Genomic DNA, 20,584 nt, shown 5'->3' on the forward strand with positions numbered 1-20,584 from the left:
CGTACTCATGGTTTCTGGTATTTGTCTCTTAGATGTAATTACGATAATGAAAGGAAAACAAAGAATGGGTAATCTCCTCCAGATTACAGTCCTTCTCACTAACAAGTAACAACACATAAAACATGCCCCGTGCCCTAATGGTAGTCAACTACCACAGTTAACCCAACATACATAGCCACTCTGCTTATGATGTGACGGTCTAATCTACCGTTTATTTTATTTTAAGATTTGAGCATCATGTAGACGTGATGTTTTAGAATGTAAAATAGTCGTATATATAAAATATAATAGAATTAAAATTTTTAATTTGGTTATAATATTTAGAGCAGCGACTAGATTTAAGAAGTTAAAAAGGTTAATGTAGAATGTGATGTTTTAGAATTTAAAATAGTCGTATATGTAAAATATAATAGAATTAATTTTTTTAATTTGGTTACAATATTTAAAGCGATTAGATTTAAGAAGTTAAGAAGGCTAATGAATAAGAACTCGAGTAATTTTTGAATGGATGACCTTTTAAAAAGTAAGGACGTGACAAATTGTAAATATATCTAAACCCTACTAACATGTGGCCCCTCTCTCTTTGAACTACTCTTCTACATCACCTCATGTACCCTAGTATAAATAGAGCAAGATACATTTACTGCACCCTTCACCTTCCACCACCATGGCATCAAGGACTAACTAAATTAACTACCTTCTCCTCCACCTCCTGCATTCTCATCACCCTCATTCTCTTGAGCAGTAATGATGTGTACCGAGTGGCTCGCCATTTGTCGAGCACCCTCGACTCCTCAGCTCCTGCTGCCAGCGTGAGCATTCTGTCTACGCCCCGACGTCGCCTGCAGTTTCACCCATTCCTGCTGTTCTGAACACTCTGTCGCCGCGAATGCCTTTTGTGCCTATGATGCTGTCGATTCTGAAGATTCCTATCTCCTTTTTCCCCACCTCCTCTTCCTGCAACTGCTTCGCCATAAAGAATGTGTTGTGGAGACTCAAAATTAGGAAGAAATTTATGAATATGGTGACTGAATTACCATATTCATATCCATACTTCTTTTTTTTTTGAGAAATCTTATCCATACTTTAGTCTGCCTTTTTTCATAACTTAGAGACGAAAAAAAAATACAAAAGGAAATACAGTGATCCAATCACCGTATTTAAATACGGTGATTGAATTATCGTGTTCAACTTAGACACTCGCGTGGCAAGAAGAGAACTATTTATATAAATATGATTTTCTTAGGGCCATNCGTCTACGCCCCGACGTCGCCTGCAGTTTCACCCATTCTTGCTGTTCTGAACACTCTGTCGCCGCGAATGCCTTTTGTGCCTATGATGCTGTCGATTCTGAAGATTTCTATCTTCTTTTTCCTCACCTCCTTTTCCTGCAACTGCTTCGCCATAGAGAATGTGTTGTGGAGACTCAAACTTAGGAAGAAATTTATGAATATGGAGATTGAATTACCATATTCATATCCATACTATTTCTTTTTATATTTTTTGAGAAATCATATTCATACTTTAGTCTTCTTTTTTCATAACTTAGAGACGAAAAAAAAATACAAAAGGGAATACAGTGATCCAATCACCGTATTTAAATACGGTATTGAATTATCGTGTTCAACTTAGACACTCGCGTGGCAAGAAGAGAACTATTTATATAAATATGATTTTGTTAGGGCAATTTATAAAAAAAAAAAAATTTGAAGAAGTTAAATGCAAAAAAAACTCTAATCTTATATTTTGAAATTTGCATAGAGTGCAATTCAAGGTCTCATTTTCTCATATCCATGCGTTCTACTAAATTTTTTTTTTCCTAGATATAAATATAGTACATCGTCGTATAGAGTGTAAATTAAGAGTGAGCTATGGAATCATAGGGAGTCATCTACATATCTAATGTATGCTGGTTATAGCTGTAAGATCGTGCAACATATATATATGAGCAATATTATGTATACGCTTATAATATAATTATAAAATTTACGTTTTAAATTTTGAATAATTAAGATTTAGCTACTTGTCTTATTAATTTTTTTACTAAAACTCATAAAGAATTTTTATAAATTCTAGAATGCCAAGAATACAAAATATACACTCCATGTCTAATGTATAATTAAATAGCATGTTTCTTTTTTGAGCATATTATCTTGTTAGTAAAATATTAGAAAATTCATGAGCACAGTATTATTTTTTGATCTAAATGTCAAAAGAAATCGAGAATGCATAAGTTATATTGATGATGTGACGTCACCGACCAATCAAGTTGTTTCTTTCAGATTTACTTATCTCATTATGATTATTAAAAAAATATTTTTATTATATTTTTTTTTTCAAAATAAAAAATATGATTAACTTATTATTTATAATGTAGTGTAAGTATTATATAGTAAACTTTTCTCTAAATACCTACCAAATAATGGGGAGGAGCAGCAACTTAAATTTTTTTAACTAATGTTTTACATTGAACGTTTTCTCTTTTTAAAAATTTAAATTTCACTGAGAGGATAATTTGGTGGGCCCCACGAATATTTATTGTGAGACATAAATGGCAAGGATAATATGATGCGACAGTGATGTTACCATTCCCCAACTATAACTGTGGCTAAAATCCACCGCTAATCCACGTCTCATGGACATAAAAACTGAAACTAACCACCCCTCCATTACATAATCATCATAATAATAATAACATGTCTTTGCGCCATATTCACACTTGCTGTTGGTGTTGGATTTAGAGAGAGAGAGAGAGAGAGAGAGCGAGGAAACACGGGCAAAGTAGTGAAGATAAAGTGAATTTAGAACTCTTGGAAAAAGGTTGGTTAATTTAATTTCCTTGTGTCCTCTCTTTTTTTTTTTTTTCCCCCTTGTTTTCTGGGTCTTCTAAATTTATGATTAGACTCATTTTTGTCTCCTACTTTTATACATAGTTTTATTAAAAGATGGTGTTTTTTTTTTTTCCTTAATTTTCGGCATCTTTTTCTGCTTGTATTTATAAGTTTTCATCAGTGGTTTTTTGAATATATTTTCTTTTCTTTTCTTTTTGTGTGCCTTTTTTCTGCTAGATACATGAATTTTCTGAAATGGGTTTCAGTTTTTCTTTTTTTCTTTTTTCTTTTTTTCAATCATTGTTGGGTTCCATGTTGAGTGCAACAAACCAAATATGTTCTCACCATTTAAGTGGGAATGAAATTCTAATCCTCCATTTCTTTGCAGTTGTTGGCTTGTATCTGCTGATTCACCTGTAAATTTTAAGCAGAAACTTCAAATTAGATTGTGATGCAGTAAAATTAATCTCCATTTCATTCTATGAATTGAAGTTGTTTCAATTTTTTTTTTTTTTTTGATCTTTTCCTTTCATTCTTCATAAAAATGCAAAAAAAAAAGTGGTAAATTGTTTTCAAAATTGTGCTTTTTAATCTATTAGGTTTCTTCTCCTTATCATTCATTGTATTGTATGATTATGTGACCCTTTTTCACTCTCTTCTTTTTTGCTCTGCTTTTTTTTGCCTTTTCTCTTTTTCTTCTTTGGTAAGTTTTATTGATTGGTTTTCAATGCAATTTTGGCAATTTTCTTTTGCTTTTTTCAGTTGTGTTAGATCTGTTCCTTTTGTCTTTTGCTTATTTCTGTTTTCTTCTAATTCTTCTTTTTCCAAAGTGCAAGTCTTTTAAGCAAAATTTATCTAGAAAAGCAAGCACATAAAATGAGAGAGAATTTTTTTTAGAAAAAAAAAAAAAACCTGCTTTTGATATTGAACAAAGTGATGTTAACACTATTTTCTAGTTTCTTAGAATTTCCCCTGTTATCTTTTCTTAAAAGTAAATCTTTTTATAGGAATCAATTTAGTTCCAATCACAATAGTGATTCTCATCCCAGTTTCTGATTCATATTTACATGATAGGCAGATAATTTATTACAAACCGATTCATTTCCGATTCAAGTATGGAGGAGAACTCAAGATCTTTTAGTGATCTTCTCGCCAAATCGAACCAAATGAAACCTATCAGGTTAGTGTACTTGCTTTTCTATCCAATTTCTTGTTCATATCTCTAATTTCAGAAAATAAAAGATGCTACATGTTCACTTAATTTCATCATTTGTTACCTTACTCAATTTATGATTCGATTTTACAGACCAGATAATGAGCTTGTCGAACTTCTATGGCATAACGGACAAATTGTTTTGCATAATCAAACTCATCGGAAATCGCCGCCGCCGTGCATCGATTTCAGGCAATCTCAAAATCCCAAATCGGTACTAAAATCGGAGATAACGAATGTAAATGCGAACAACTTAGCGCAAGAAGATGAAACAATGTCATGGTTCCAATACCCGATCGATGATCCGTTAGAAAGAGATTTCTACACCGAGTTCTTCGAATTGCCAAACGGCGGTTTCAACGATAATTCGTTAGGTAAAGAAAAATGTGCAGAAACAGAGAATGAATCAAATGCAGTTAATTTAGGAAGCGGAGTTCAAGTAGGAGGAGGAGGAGAGTGCTCTTCGATTATGACAATAGGCTCGAGTATTTGTGGGAGCAACCAAGTTCCAACGCAAGTCGAGGGAAGCAATTTGCATCATCTTAATACGGCTAAGTTACCTATTGAGGGGAATAATTATAATTCAAGCACACATGAAGCTACTGCTACTTCATCTTCAGGAGGATCCGGTTGTAGTATCGGAATAACTCAACAACAAAGCATAAGCAATCAGGGAACGAAAAGAAAGGAAAGAAGTACCGAGGAATCGGAAAGCCAGAGTGAGGTATATACACTTTACCTTAATATTTCTCCTAATTTTCAAAAGGAAAGATGTAATTAAGAGGTTCAAACAGTTCCTTTCGCTTGAAACTCGGAGAAAATAGGAAAAAGTTTAAGAATGTGCCCAATTTTGGGTCTTTAGGAATCAAGCCCCTGAGCTCTAGGTTGTTTGAGTTTGGAAAATTTCATCAAAACCTCAATCTTTGTTGCTGGGATTTAAAGTTAAGCGATGAACTTTAAACGGCTTAAAGTGTGGGGGTCTCCCTAATCTTCTGCCGAGATAATAACATGGAAGTTGTTAACCTGTAGGAGGCCGAGCAAGAGTCTATCGAAGCGAATGAGCCAACGAAGCAGTCTGCGTCTCGTAGAAGCCGCGCGGCAGAAGTTCATAACCTCTCAGAGAGGGTAAGACTTACCGACGATCCCGAAATTAAGCCAGCCTGCCTAATTCCTCAATCCCCGTATTCTATTGCTAACTCTTTTTTGATGCAGAGGAGAAGGGACCGAATTAACAAGAAAATGAAGGCACTGCAGGAGCTCATACCTAATTGTAACAAGGTAAGTATCTCTTAAACATACTCTTAACCAAAATCTTATTGATGTTTGCATAATTCGTCACATCAAATGCTTATTATTTGCTAACTTTCCTACATCTCAGACCGACAAAGCATCAATGTTAGATGAGGCTATTGGATACTTGAAATCTCTTCAACTTCAGGTTCAGGTAGGAAATCGCGAATACCGAAACTACGCCTTTTATTTACATATATGTATCCTATAATCTTATTCTAATGCGAAGCCACTTCACTCTGTGATTTGGATATGACTCAGCTCGAAATAAGGATGTTATTGGAAGAAACTGCGCAAATGATTTCACTGGGATTAATGTATAAAAAATGCCCTTGTGTCTGTGCAACAGATGATGTGGATGGGTAGCGGAATGGCGCAAATGATGTTCCCCGGTGTCCATCAATTCATGTCGCACGCCACCATGGGTATGAACCCTGCTTCCATGCCTTCAATGCATTACCCAGTTCAGATGCCAACTGTACCGTTTTGTAGTTCCGAAAGTTTTCCGAATCAAATGCAAAATATTAACTTCCCAGGTCTCAATAGCATGCAGGTACTACCATCCCAGGTTTATCTCTAACTTGTTATCGTTGTTTAAACCCTTTCTTTATATTTTTCCGACAAATTATCGAACTCTATGTGGCTTTTACATGCAGGTGACAAATTTTTGTGTTAATGGAGCTTGCTCGTTGCAGTCGAATCAGATATCGGTGCTACCTAGTTATAACCTCTCACATGCTATTGGAGAATTTCCTACTGAAAATGTTCGAGATGATAAATCTAGTGAGAGGAAAAACTAATGGTTTTATATGATGTTTTTTGCTGATTTTTTTTTTTTAAAAGTAAAGTGTAAGCCTGTATTTATGTAAGTAGAACGAATTGTCGGAATAAATGAGCATTATTATCTATGTATGAGTAACATGTATTTTTCCAAATTTTCATATTCCTTCGGGAAATATTAGAATCTACATTTCAAACGATCTATGTATAAGCAAAATGATATCTATCACCTAAGGAACAATAAATGGAAGTTGTTAAGGTGATGGAAGATAATATTTTTAAGTTAGTTTATGTGGTTTTGATATTTTAGAGTGACAAAGTGAAAATATGGTATAGAGAATTTTCTGCATTTTAGCTTAATATAAATTACAAGAGTATTCTGAGGATCCCCTCAAAGTGAAAGTCTTCTGCTGGCTCCTTCTTAAGAAGAGAATCCTCACCGCCGACGTCTTAGTTAGAAGAGGATGGACGGGTAATACCGTCTACGTACTTTGTGGCGGGGAGGAGGAAACAACGGACCATCTTTTCTCCCGTTGTGTCTACTTTAGATTTCTCTTAGTGATGACACTAGATGACACCGAAATTGCAGGCTTGGGACTTGGCGTCCACCCGCTCTTGGATAGTCTGGCGGCTAGGTCTAGCATGCCTCCGAAGGCAAGGCTCGACGTTCTAGTAGCTGCCTGGTGGGTCACTTGGGAAATCAGGAACGCGGTAATCTTTCGACATACCCAGACGGATCCTATCCTAGCGGTGACTAAGATAGTACAACTGTACAATCTGTGGGAGATGCCCTTCTCTGCTTCTTAGTTTCTTGCTACTAAGTTACTTCAGTCTCGTTTTTTTTTTTACCTTACCCATGTAGCTTAATTCATCTTTTCATTGAATGAAGCGGATAGCGTGCTACCCATTCCTCCAAAAAAAAAAAGAAAAAAAAGAAGAGTATTGGTATAATCTAATGTTTTGGTCTGTTATAAACTTCTGATCAATCTCTTTTGTTCTTATTTCACAATGTCTACATCAATTCCATCTGCTCCATGATATTCCACCATCATATATCAATTCTTAGAACCAAATAGATGTATACATTTTTATTTGTGTGTACCTTGAATTGTTCTATCAAAAGTACCTATTTACCAACTTCAAAATTTCTTGTGAACAGTCTATTTCCCACTCTCATGAGAAGGAGCATACTTCTTATACTATGCTTTTCTAATGAGTGTGTACCTTATCATTACTCCCTTATCATTCTTTTCCAATTAAATAAACTTATCAGTTATCTATATGTAGGTATCACCTAGGATCTATGGAGTGTTTGTTATTGAGTGACCTTGTAATCGAAAGATAAAATGAGGGAGTGCAATGCATATTACTTTATGCTCAAGTTGCATTCATGCTTTAACTTATTTTGGTCCATTTCTTTCTCCCTTCCTTTACAATCAATCAGACAAATTAATACTGAAAATCCACTCTTACCGACCTAAGATTCCCCTACCCTTCCCTTTTCATATACATATATATATATATATATATATATTATATGTATATGAGCACTATGAGATGAAGAATAAGATCTCAAAAAACTCACCTCTTTAATGTGATATCAGTGGGGCATTTTCATGTTTCTACTTTTTTATTTAGCTTGACGTTTAGAATAATTTATCTATTCCAAAGAGTAAAATATTTACCAACTGTCCCTCGTGCAAGCGCTAAAAGGTTTGAAGATCGGTACTTAGGATTTTAAGTTCAAAACTCAGTTGCTTCACATTTTCAACTAAATTTATTTTTCTAAAAAAATAAACGAAATGGTAGCATACTACCGTTCTTTCAAAAACAAAAGATAAGATCTTACAGAAACGATGTCTTTTGCTATCAGGCAATCAGTCTTTGTAACTTTTCGGTCAGCAAAGTAGCTTAAATTTGAAGATTCTATTTCTGCTTGTTGAAGTAATGAAAAAAATTATCAACGCTTCATGTAATAGCTCTATCCAAATATCATTTGTGTAAAAGCTTCAACATGATCAAATAGGCTCTCATAGCAACAAGTTTCTGTGTGAATGAGAGAGAAAGGGAGGATGCTGTGGAGGGGCCCACTAAAAATCTGACTATACAATGCTTATGAAGAACCCTCTCAAAGCAATAACTATCATGTATGGTGGGGGCTTCCATCTTTGATGTTGATGTCCTGAAATGGACTCAAGCCACTCTGGTAGGACCCTGTTGTAAAATGGCCATTTCTCAAGGATCATATCTTCCTAAGATTTCCCCTCTATCCACAGATAGAGATCCAGTTTTCTGATTGGTCCCTTCATGCTCAGAAAATCTTCTTTCACTATCCAATTTATTCAGAGCTGGCTCTTGTGCTATTTGGTCTAACTTTGCTGTAATCTACCGACAGTCCCTAGCGCAAGTGATAAAGGTCTTGATAGTTGGTACCCGAGGTCCCAAGTTCGAATTCTAGTTGATTCACATTTCTAGCTAAGTTTATTTTTAAATAAAATAAACGAAGCGGATAGCATGCTACCTATCTCTCAAAAAAAAAGAACTTTACTGTAATTTGTTGCTCAGTGCAGAGCCCTCCGTAATTAATTAATGATTAGTATGACTAAGATGTTGTAATCAACACTTCGTTATCCATTAATAATAAGCTTTGTCCTAATCAACTTTTCTTTGTTCACTTTAGTCTCGGGAATTTTGTTTTACTTCAACACGTAGAAAGCTTTACGGCTGATCGTGACGATTTTTTAAAATATCATCTCCTGATTAGTATTCCTGTTGGCTTAAAGGAGTCAGCATCCTGCATTGTGGTCGAAGGCTAGGTTGAGTCGAGTCACATTTGAAATGGTGTGAGGCCTAAATTGCGTCGAGTTATATTCGAAGTGGCGTGAGGCTAGTTGAATCGAGTCACAATCGAAATTTGTGGGCACTGAGTATTCTATACGGTTTAAGTGAATTAGTTGCATATTTTTAATAGCATATGCTTTTGGAATAGTTGGTTAGCATTAACGATTCGATAAATAGTATCAAAGTGGGAGATCATGAATTCGATTTCTGTATGTTGTGAATTTGTGAGGGAGGATTGTTGGCATAAAGGTGCAGCCAGCATTAGTGAGCTGGTTTAATTCTCTGTAGGAGTCCTTTTATGAAAGGCACGAGCGCAAATCAAACTCCTTACCCCCAAAATAACTACTAAAAAAGAAACTGCTACTAGACTCTTCCGACAGTTGTTAGCATTTGTTACTTTGAGTTAAGTACTCTTTAACACGCATGCAGGTGCGTGCAATAGTTTGTGCAATCCCTGTCAATCAACATCGCTGAAACGATTCGATCGACTGAATACAAATCCTATTCACAATTACAAAAGAAGGATAAGTACAACTCCAAGTGCACCGCATCTATGTGGCATTTAACTCTCTCTCTCTCTCTCTCTCTCTCTAATCATAATAGGGACAAGCTTAAGTTTAGGGACCACTTTTATGAAAGGGTTCGCTTATTCTTGATAATGATATTACATGATCATGGACCTCAATTGTTTTATTAACTGGCAATTTATGCTATTTCATGTGCAAGTGGCTTCACATAAGTATGACATGATATGATAAGAGGGCTCATGGATGTGAAACAAAGCACTAATATCTTCTTCTAATGTCTTAATAAAATAATGAGTAAACTTCAAATATCATTTATGTGGCTTCACACTTTCTCACTTTAGTATTATATGGTTTAAAGTGTATCAAGTTAGTTTTCTATAATTTCATTTTTATCTTTTCGTCAGCTTGTCCGTTAATATTTCATTAAATTATATGCAAAAAACTTCAGATACCCTACATAGGTTTATCGAATATTCACTTTAGTACCCTTTAGTTTTAACTTTGTCACTAATTTAACGAAAAAAATTAGTGGAATTGATAATAAAAAGATAAAAATGAAACCACATGCCATTAAATTGATGATACACTTTAAACTATAGTGTACTAAAGTGAGAAAGTGTGAAACCACAGGAGTGGTATTTGAAAGTTTTCCTAAAATAATCAATGAAACTTACTTGATGAGAAATTATTTTTCTATGTTTGAAAGCTAAAAGCTTATTCTTTTTTTTCCCCCTTTTCTTCTCCTTAGATGGTTTTGACATTCATGATTTGTCGGAATAATATATTTCATTCACGAAATTGTTTAGCATACTATAAAAAATTAATTTAAAAATTAAAAATGATATTTATTTTGAATATATGATTACACTTCTTATCTATCAAATTCTATGCGGCGAAGGCTAGCCAAGGCCTAGCATATATCTTCTACGAAACTAGTCGCACAGTTCCGATGTGTCACTAGAGTCTAGTTTGGAATTGTATTACAAAATACACATGCATTATACTTTGAAAGATTAAAAAACATTACTTATTGTATGCTTATCTGGCTGTGGTGCCTACTACAACTTTTAATTTTAATTTTTTTTGGGACATTTCAAAGAATAAAACAGATATTTTTAGCCTCCGAAATACCAAACTAGGCTTGTATCCTAGTGGGCATGAGGGTAGGTAAGTAAACGGGTCGGGTCGATCCGTCGGGTCACTAATCGAACCCGAAAAAGGCAAGTATGTTTCGACCCTGGTACGAGTTGGCCCAATTTTAATGACATAGAGATTATTTTGTAGGCCAGAGTTGGGCCTCCCTGACCCAAATTTGGCTCCGGGCCATATAATTGTTTGTAATTTACCATGCTACACATACATGTTTGGTTGCAACAAATATAAAATACCATATTTGATCATTAAAATCCCAATATTTTTATTTCATCTATTGAGTATATCCTTAGACATAGAGCCAACTACAATTCAATATATATATATATATATATATATATANATATATATAATGTTAGAACTAGGCTACCATGCTAGTAATAGCACCAAGTCATTGGTGCTACCAAGTTTTTGGCCATTGGATTAAGAAATGTATGGTTAAGATGATGTGGGCCCTCTAGGGTTGAGTGGGTGGTTTGTTGAATAGTATGATCTAACGGATGAAAATGATCAAAAGGGTAGATCTAACGGTAGAAAACTTGATAGCACCAAGTGCTTCATGCTATTAATAGCATAGTAGCCGGACTCTATAATGTTATATTTGATTTTGTATTTTAAAAATTTATATTTAATGTAACATATTTCGAAATATTGAAAGAAGAAATAATTGTTTTGGGTTTAAATTTTCGAGTTCGGATTCGGATTCGGGTTTCGAAATTTTTATCGGGTTCAGGTTTGAATATGGATTTATAAAATTTGTCGGATTCGGATTCGGATTTTGAGTCGGATTCGGATTTGAATTTTTAAAAATTCGTCTCGAATCTGACCCGTTGACATTTCTACTTTGAAGGGATACATAAATAACGAAAACTTGGATGTAATAAATATGCGATTAATCCTAAAAATAAAATACATGGACCTTCGAAAACAAATTATTGTGGTTTCGTTTGGGATTCGGAGTGTTATATATTACGTGGAGTTAGAAAAGCATCATAAGAAAAAAAGTTTCTTTTGGGATTCAGATTGTTATATATTACGTGGAGTTAGAAAGCATCATAACAAAAAATTCCGTGTGAGAAAAAACACATCACGTGCAGAGTAGGTTGAGACATGAAATTTACAATTCAATATATATATATATATATATATATAGTATCCCTCTCTCTCTCTATGTAGAGAGAGAGAGAGGGATACTATCGATAGCACCAAAAACTTGATGTTATGAAGTTTCTACTATTCGATTTGATCATTTGATTATTTTTATCCGTTAGATTATACTATTCAACTAATCACCAACTCAACCCTAGAGGGTCCACATCATCTTATCCATATATTTCTCAATCCAAAAACTAAAAAAGTAATAGCACCAATAGATTTGTGCTATTAATAATAGTCCAGCCTAATTCTATATATATAAAAACACATATATTGGAAGAGGAGTTCCATAGACTCTTTCTCAAATAGTCCACGAGGTAAAGATGAGCTTGTGGATCGCGTGCTCACAAGGTCCTAAGCCGCGTGTTCTTTTAGAACCAGTTTTCGTTTTCGACGGTGTGCAGAAAATAAAAACTATTTTTTTTTTCAGGAAACTCATAAGGAAAATTTTTTAAAAAAATTTTTACAAGCAAACAAACAACCAAACATTATTTTTCAAGCTAAAAAAAATTCAAAATAGTTTTACAGGCTGCCAAACAAATGCTAAGTCATTGATTACTATGCGATTAGGGAGAAAATATTTACCATTACAGTTATTTTATACGAAAATAATAATATTTAACTAAAAATTATTATATTGTGCACAAAATTTTACTACAAAGTGACCATATTATGTTTACGTTGACTCGTAGGCTTAGTTTGAGATTGTGAATATTACGTTACATACGATAAGAAAGTACATTAAAAAAATATTCTATTTATTTCCATACGTAATATCGCATTCCGCATATTATGATGAATTAGTTTCGATACATTTTCTGCGATTCCACCAGAGAACGTAAAAATATATCATTACATATTTTTACATCAACTTCATTTTATCTAATAGTATTAAATGGGGCTCAATACCAAACTAAGCCATAATTATTTTATATAGGATAATAAAATTGGTATAATTTTTTTTTTAATTGAGACAATCATTTTTTTTTCGCTCCCTTCGAGATTTGTGTTCCCTCACCCATGTTGCTTAATTACTACTCTAATGAATGAAACGAGTAACGTGCTATCTTTTTCTTGAATAAAAAAAAAAAAAAATTGGGGGGACACTTTCGGGTACATTTCGTCGTACCCGTAGCAAACCTCATCCTGTGAGCACGTGACCGTACGGCGCCCACTCGGGACTTCGTTCCTTGCGAGTGGACGATCGGTGTTTACTCCATCGGATGCTTCCCTTTATTTACCATTCACAATTATTTCCTCCAATTAATTTAATAATTTACTCCCACTTTTTATTTATTTATAATTTATTCTTCTAATTTACTCCGTCCGCCATATGCATTTTTGTACTGCGCCCCTCAATTTGTAATTATTAAAATCACAAATTTTTAAAAAATTATTTTAAAAAATAAAATGGAGTGATCCAATTCCAAACTCCCTATAGTTGAGGCGGTGTTCTCCATACATTTTTTTTTTTTTTCAGCCAAAAAAGCGGAAACAAGAAGAGCCTCAGCCTCATTCGTGTCTCTCGCGGCGATTTGTAGAGAGAGAGAGAGCGCGATCGAGAGCGCTAGGGTTTGTGAAGGAAAGGGGAAGGAGATAACGCGTTCTCGGATGCGATACGGGGATCGATTCCCCCCTCGAGGTGAGTACTTATTCCGATTCATCGCTTCTTATTCCGCATTTTGTCCGCGATTCGCGTTTGCGTGTTCGTATAAACGGGGAATAAGGCGTAGGCGATCGAGATCGGAGCTCGATCGATGGTTCGAATCGCCATATTTAGGGTTTAGGTGTAGCCCCCGCTGTGTCGTCCTTGAGGACGACGATAATGGCGCACGGTGGAGCCGCTGCGTTCCGTTTGACCGTTACTGTTACCGTTAAAGGTAACGGTTAACGGAACGGTGAACGGGAAACAGCCGGGGATTGGTTCGCCGATGCTTCTCGAATCGCCGGGTTTTCTCTCGGGCGGGGTGACGGGGTTAGGGGTATTTTGGACATTTCGTATTTATTATCTGTTTTTTAGTTTTTATTTTTTTCCACTAAAATTAGAAATTACTAAGTAATTTGGAGTGAAATTTAATCGTAAAATGTTTAAATTTAATCGATAAAAATAACTTATAATTCTGATGTTAATTAAACAAAAATAGCTGGAAAATTGATTCAAAATAATTTGTAGGGTCTCAGTATGATTATTATTATTATTTATTTATTTAAGGACGGAGAATAGAATGAGAAAACCACGTGCGAGCCACGTGGCAAAGTGTGTAATGGAGTTGTGGCTGGATTCGAGGGCACGTGGCATGCGCATGAGAGGAATGTGTTTAACTTTAAAATCATTTTTTAAAAAAAGAGAGAAAAATTAATGCGTGAACAACATTATTGATCATCCAATTTTATGATACTTTATTTGGCTATCGAAATTTAATATTAATCTAATTGAGATATTAATTTTGAAATTTTATTTTAACAAAAATGCTAACCATATTTTTATATTATTTTAAACTGCTGAATTGATTGGAAGCTTATCTTAAGACAAAAATTTATATAAAGACTAAATATTATTAGTCTGATTAAAATAGAAATTTAAGTTTAGTAACTAATTGAAATAACTTGAAGTTTGGTGGAATGATCTCATTTGAAATACAATGACTAGCGGTATAACAATTTGTTCCAAAATTTATTTCCAAAACAACACTTAGGCCCTGTTTGGATGCATAATTAAAAAACTCTATGGAATTTTTATTGTATGGTTTGGTCTAAATGAAATACGAAATCCTGTAACTACAAAAAAATTCTACAGCTTCACTTTTAAGCTGTTTGGATATATATCATACAATTCCACAGTATTTATAATAATTAAATTTTTTAAATTTTAAATTTTAAAATTCAAAATTCAAAATTCAAAATTCATATTTTAAAAATAAAATTTTAAAAATTAAAATTCAAAATTCAAAATATAAATTTAAAATTAAAAAATTAAATTAGATTTTATGTTTTAAATTTGAAATTTGAAATTTGGAATTTGAAATTTAAAATTTGAAATTTGAAACTTTAAATTTTAAAATTTAAAGTATACCATTTAAACTTTAAAATTTGAAATTTAAAAAATCTATAATTAAAATTTTAAATTTTAAATTTAATAATTTATAAATTTACATATTTATAAATTTAAAATTTAAAATTTAAGTTTAAATTTAAATTTTAAAAATTAAAAATTAAAAATAAAAAATAAAATTAAAAATTTGAAATTTGAACTTTTTGAAATTTGAACTTTGAATTTTGAAATTTGAAATTTGAAATTCAATTTCAATTTTCAATTTTCAAATTTCAAAGTTTTTGAAATTTGAAATTTAAAATCAAAATTAAATTTAAATTTTAAAATTTAAAATTTAAAAGTTTATGTTGAAATTCAAAATTTAGAAATTGATACATCTTTGGGAGCCCAAAATGTGGAATTTTTTTTCTTTGGTTAAAGTGGATGGTAAGTTTACTCCATTTTTTAGAGTATAATATAACTATACTCCAAAAATTACGTCATTATTTTTTCTTCCAAACGCTTCATAGGATTATTTTCCTACCGGCGTTAACCATGCTATGTTTTTATACCGGCGTAGCATAGTTTAACTATGCTACGTTTTTAGAGGTATCCAAACGGGGCCTTATTGGGTATTTATAAAAGAAAATAACCATTTGAGTATGCTATATTTAAATATAAATTTTACACATTTTAATTTAAGAGTTCATAAATTTTTTTAATCTTTTAGTTGATAAGATTAGTAAAAAACTAATAGTTCTTGAATAAGTGGGATGTATATTTTATATTTGAGTTAGTTTCATATATGTTCCAGTAAATATAGTGAATAACAAATATAATCCTACAAAGTTCAACTTTCATATATTGTTTCTGCAAAAGTCCTAATATTTTCAAACATATCCATGCCGTTAGAATCCGTAAGAAAAAGTTAGTTAACCATAAATTAAATATTTAATTCTAGTTAGTTTTTCACATTTTTATTTCTTTATAGTATGCTAGTATGGCTTTTGAAGAAATATATTTGTGATGGCAAAATTGAAAATATAAACGGTTCTCTAGCGGTAACAAACCAAAGGGACATATTTAAAAATATTAGACCTTTCGTAAAGACAATATATAAAAGTTAAATTTTATAGAAATATATTTGTCATTTAGTACGTTTCCAGAGACATATATGAAATTAACCTTTTATATTTAGTCAGCAAGTGTAAGATAGTATTGCTTTTCATAAAATAATATAATATAATTTTTAGCCATTTTAATGGGAGGGTATTGTGGGTTACTTCATAAGATTATTATTATTATTATTATTATTATTGATTTGGCTATAGATGTTATTAAATAGCCGATGTGACTACACATCCGACTTAACAGTTGACATAGATTAATTACATATTTTGCATGATCACATAGGACATGATTTTTACTGTAGTATAGAGCTACTATATTATTGAAAGCATAGAATATTTGATGTTTTTAATTTTTTGTCTCTTAAATAAAAAATTATACGATTGGAATGATTGCGGTTCTCTTAAGGTTGAGTAGTACCTCAGGGTTGAGTAGTTCCTACAAAATTATAGTATTAATCCAAATGTTAAAAATGATCAAAAAGGTTGATCTAAAGGCCAAAAAGTCGGAAGCACCAGATGTTCTATGCGTCCGATAGCATAGTAGCTCTACTTCTTACTACAATAAATTATAAAGATGATGATATGACCATATACCTCACATGTTTGCATATTTGGTATTAATATTAATGATTTATATCAAGTTGCTAGGGAAAATAGACTTTACTTTAAAATCGATCACGATTTTTTCCTACATGTTTTTGGTCGAAATGTCTCAAGCAAAACATGCCTGCTCTGGTACTGCCCAACTGTAACTTTGAGAAAATTCATATGATGCCTATTCGTGTTAGATCCATCACATTCATCAATGCTATTTAATTTGTAAAACTTTTAAATAGGTTATTACGCTATTTGTTTCACAAGATATTGGTAAAGGTCTATCTCAATTATTATTATTCTCGTACTCTTCGACAGCTACATCAAATTACGATGAATGTAAAATTTATGAGGCTGTTGAGCTATTGGCGCATACCTTAGATGATATAGATTAAATAGTTACATTACCAAACGATGATATAGATTAAATAAATACACTTTTGTAAGTTTAACACATTTACTGACTGTAGGCAACATCTCATTGAAGGACTAAAATGATTTTTTTTAAAAACACGTTTAGAGAACACTGACGCTAACTGTGAAAGTTTGTGGACTAAAATGAAATAGAACTTAAAAAGTTTTGTCACTAAATGTGGTTCAATATGTCCCTCTCAACTACGTACAGTCTATAGTCATATTTATTTACACTTGTGTAATGTTTAGGATTTTTTTTTCTTTTTCTTTTTTTTTAAATAACAGTTGCTATCATTATGAGTCATTAATATGTTGGCCAATTTGTAAAGCACTTTAAGAATGGTTCTCTCAACCAAGCAAAGCTTTCTACATTATAGATAATCGTACATTTATATGAGTCCGGTTATTTTTATTATTATATTATTGTTGGTACCAAACTCTTAGTATTATCAAATTTTTTATCGTTAGATCTACTCTTTAATCATTTTTATTAGTTAGATTATATTATTCAACCAACCGCTTACTCAACTCTAAGTGATTACTATCATCCAAACTGCACATTATTTTATCCGACGGCTGAAAATTCGCTAGTACTAACCGCTTGGTACTATTAATAGTATAATAGCATAATTCCATTTATAATATCGAAAGATGATACCGCCCAGGACATAAAGACAATACTCTTGTTCATATGTATCCTTCAATTCATCTATAATATATGTTGTTGTATATCACTATGTTGTTGATATATAATATAATTTTTTAATTAATTAGTCCATGTACTCTAAAATTATCATACAAAATTATTAATACATTGATAACATACAAAGCCAAGCCAGATATATCACAGAACACCTGATTTACATTTTCTTTATTATTTTCTTATGCAGAAGTAATGGTCATATGATTCATTGATATCCTACAAAACAAAGTTGACGCTGATGATGATCCACTACACAAAGCCAAACCTCTCAATCCCCACACCCACCAACAACACTCCATAATAGCCACCAATCACCATGGCTCATCCTTCTCCTCCTCCTCCTCCTCCTCCTCCCAAAAAACGGCCCCACTCTCCTCACCACCACCACTACCACCACCACCCATTTCTCCTGCTATTCATCATCATGTTCCTCGTCCCCGCATTCCTCCTCTTCCTCCTCGTCCTCTACCACAATTCGCTGCACCACCACCTCTCCTACCTCCTGCGCCCTCTCTGGGACACCCCGCCACCCCCCTTCGCCCCCGTCCCCCACTACCACTCCCCGCGCTTGTCCCCCGACGCGCTCTGCCCGCTGCACCGGTGGGGCCGCACCCTCCCCGCCCCCCGCCGCGTATATGACGCCGTGCTCGTCAGCAACGAGCTCGACCTCCTTGAGATCCGCCTCCGCGAGCTCCTCCCCCTCGTCACCCGCTTCCTCCTCCTCGAGTCCAACACCACCTTCACCGGCCGCCCCAAGGAGCTCCTCCTCGCGCGCCACCTCCGCGACCGGTTCGGATTCGCCGCCGATAAGATCGTCTACGGGATGCTCCCCGGCGACGCTGCGCCGGGCCGGGATCCATTTCAGGTACTTATTCTACTAGTGCAACGTCCGCGTTTATTAATTTACTTGCACATTCTTTACACCGAATGAAGGATTGGATTAGATTGGATTAATCTTTTGGTGGTAAACCAGGCAATTTGAAATCGATTTGATCTAAAATTGCACAGTTGGATCGTCCAAATATTTTGTATTGATAGATCATTTGAAAATCAGCCCAAACCATTAGTACGTTTAACTATACTAAATCCAATGCTGTTCAATCTATCTTATCAAAGTTCTTTGACCTGAAAAGGATTAAGAATCGAATTCAAAACCAACCCACCCGAAAACTTTGGAGTGCCAACCCAGAGATCATACAAAACACACCCAAACCAGGTCAGTTCATATCAACTCCTCGGGCTTGATCAAGGATTGTCACCCCTAGCTACGCACCCTCGGAATGTTGTCCTTGTGAGATTATTGATGTGTTGGCATATATAGAAAGTGCGGAGTTCTAGTTGATTCATTATATGCTGTTTTAAGTGCCATATTAATTTGTCAGCATATCAATAAATTGTAGAAATCGTAGGGAATCCTTGAGGGCGAAGCCGGATCATTTTTCTCCTAGAATATTTTAACTTAGTGATGAACTTCTCTGCTGAATAATACAGTTCTTGAATTTTCAAATAAGGGTTCCACTACATGTATCTGAAATGTAATCATTAGGCTATTGATTCGTTCACATACTGATGTGTCATCCATACTTTATAAAGAGACATATTTGCCGGGAATCAGGATATCCTGGTTATTAGATAGATAATGGTGCATTCTTCACGATCAACCAAATAAAATGGACAAATTCACAATATTTTGAAATTATGAAGTATATACATAATAAAACCTAAAGTAACAGTTAAACACCCATAAACCGCCGGAAGAAAGATATTTATAGCAGCGATCAAAATTGCAAATCTAATCAGAATATATTTTTTATATAGTCAGACGTAAAATTGATTTATTTTCACTTCAAATTATCACCCTGATAGGTGGAGGCCCGCCACCGTGCCGCCGTCACCTTCCTGCTTCGCCGGTCCGGCATTGCCCCGGGGGACATCGTCATCATGGCGGACGCGGACGAGATCCCGCGCCCCGAGACGGTGGAGCTGCTGCGGTGGTGCGAGGCCGTGCCGCCTGTGATCCACCTCGAGATGATGCACTACCTCTACTCCTTTGAATTCCCGGCCGGCTACTCCAGCTGGCGGGCGACGGCCCACGTGTACCACAACCGGACCCGGTACCGCCACTCGCGGCAGACGGATCTCATCCTGTCGGACGCTGGCTGGCACTGCAGCTTCTGCTTCCGCCGGATCGAGGACTTCATTTTCAAGATGACGGCGTACAGCCACGCCGACCGGGTGCGGCAGCGGAGCTTCCTGGATCCCGAGCGGATCCAGCGGATCATATGCCGGGGGGAGGATCTTTTCGACATGTTGCCGGAGGAGTACACTTTCAGGGATCTGGTTAAGAAGATGGGCCCGATACCAAAGTCGGGTTCGGCGGTCCATTTGCCGTCGTATTTGATCCAAAATGCGGACAGGTTCCGGTTCTTGCTCCCTGGAGGGTGCATGAGATCGAAGGATTAAGGGTTTTTCTAATATGAGATGTACCTTTCGTTTCTTGCCGATAGAAAGTTAGGGCTCACTCAGGCGAGTAATACTTTAAAAGAGACTAAAGATATGAGGTATTGGAGTAGCAGGAAATTTAGAGTTTGGCACAAGGTTCATATAAAGGATTGAATTAATTTTGAGGTTGGAGAATTAAGAGGGTGAAATGTACATACATACACAGTAATGTTGCTTCGAGCTTCTCCTTGCTACTAGAGTGACAGTAATGGCATCAAAGCTGTTGTGCTGGAAACTTGGTTTTTTTTTCCCAACGACAGGACATCCGAGTACTTATTGAAATATAACATAACTTATTATTAAACAACTTATTGTAACATTTTTATAATATACATATAATTCATATCTGAATCAAAAAATAAACTAAACTGCATCCCGATGGAGGCTGCGACTCTTGACTGAATTAAAATCCTCGTCCATC

General features: G+C 34.6%; 2 protein-coding genes across 5 annotated transcripts; both read left to right on the plus strand.

The window, feature by feature from the left end:
- Positions 2,646 to 6,242, plus strand: LOC109708433 (transcription factor PIF5-like). Of its 4 annotated transcripts, none has more exons than XM_020230169.1 (8): positions 2,647 to 2,820; positions 3,906 to 4,011; positions 4,138 to 4,768; positions 5,074 to 5,169; positions 5,257 to 5,322; positions 5,423 to 5,488; positions 5,684 to 5,902; positions 5,991 to 6,242. In XM_020230169.1, exons 2-8 carry the CDS (start codon positions 3,947 to 3,949, stop codon positions 6,132 to 6,134), a joined length of 1,287 nt encoding a protein of 428 aa, XP_020085758.1. In that variant the 5' UTR covers positions 2,647 to 2,820; positions 3,906 to 3,946; the 3' UTR covers positions 6,135 to 6,242. The 4 variants fall into 4 exon arrangements, with proteins under 4 accessions (XP_020085761.1, XP_020085758.1, XP_020085759.1 ...); XM_020230170.1 differs by having other exon boundaries at positions 3,910 to 4,011; XM_020230171.1 differs by having other exon boundaries at positions 2,650 to 2,820; positions 5,684 to 5,887.
- On the plus strand, positions 13,063 to 20,343 carry LOC109708564 (beta-1,4-mannosyl-glycoprotein 4-beta-N-acetylglucosaminyltransferase-like). Its single transcript, XM_020230362.1, has 3 exons — positions 13,063 to 13,431; positions 17,849 to 18,526; positions 19,528 to 20,343. The coding sequence occupies exons 2-3, from the start codon at positions 17,978 to 17,980 to the stop codon at positions 20,122 to 20,124; spliced, it is 1,146 nt and encodes a 381-aa protein (XP_020085951.1). The 5' UTR covers positions 13,063 to 13,431; positions 17,849 to 17,977; the 3' UTR covers positions 20,125 to 20,343.

The sequence above is a fragment of the Ananas comosus genome, linkage group 4 (assembly GCF_001540865.1).
Source record: "Ananas comosus cultivar F153 linkage group 4, ASM154086v1, whole genome shotgun sequence".
Taxonomy (NCBI): Eukaryota; Viridiplantae; Streptophyta; class Magnoliopsida; order Poales; family Bromeliaceae; genus Ananas; species Ananas comosus.

What these genes read in the sequence shown, in the direction of transcription:
- LOC109708433 (XM_020230169.1), top strand. Translation starts at nt 3,947, where the DNA reads ATGGAGGAGAACTCAAGATCTTTTAGTGATCTTCTCGCCAAATCGAAC. An exon ending in AACCAAATGAAACCTATCAG is followed by an intron (nt 4,012 to 4,137) that starts GTTAGTGTACTT and finishes TCGATTTTACAG; the next exon opens with ACCAGATAATGAGCTTGTCG. An exon ending in TGCAGGTACTACCATCCCAG is followed by an intron (nt 5,903 to 5,990) that starts GTTTATCTCTAA and finishes TTTTACATGCAG; the next exon opens with GTGACAAATTTTTGTGTTAA.
- LOC109708564 (XM_020230362.1), top strand. Translation starts at nt 17,978, where the DNA reads ATGGCTCATCCTTCTCCTCCTCCTCCTCCTCCTCCTCCCAAAAAACGG. An exon ending in CGGGCCGGGATCCATTTCAG is followed by an intron (nt 18,527 to 19,527) that starts GTACTTATTCTA and finishes TCACCCTGATAG; the next exon opens with GTGGAGGCCCGCCACCGTGC.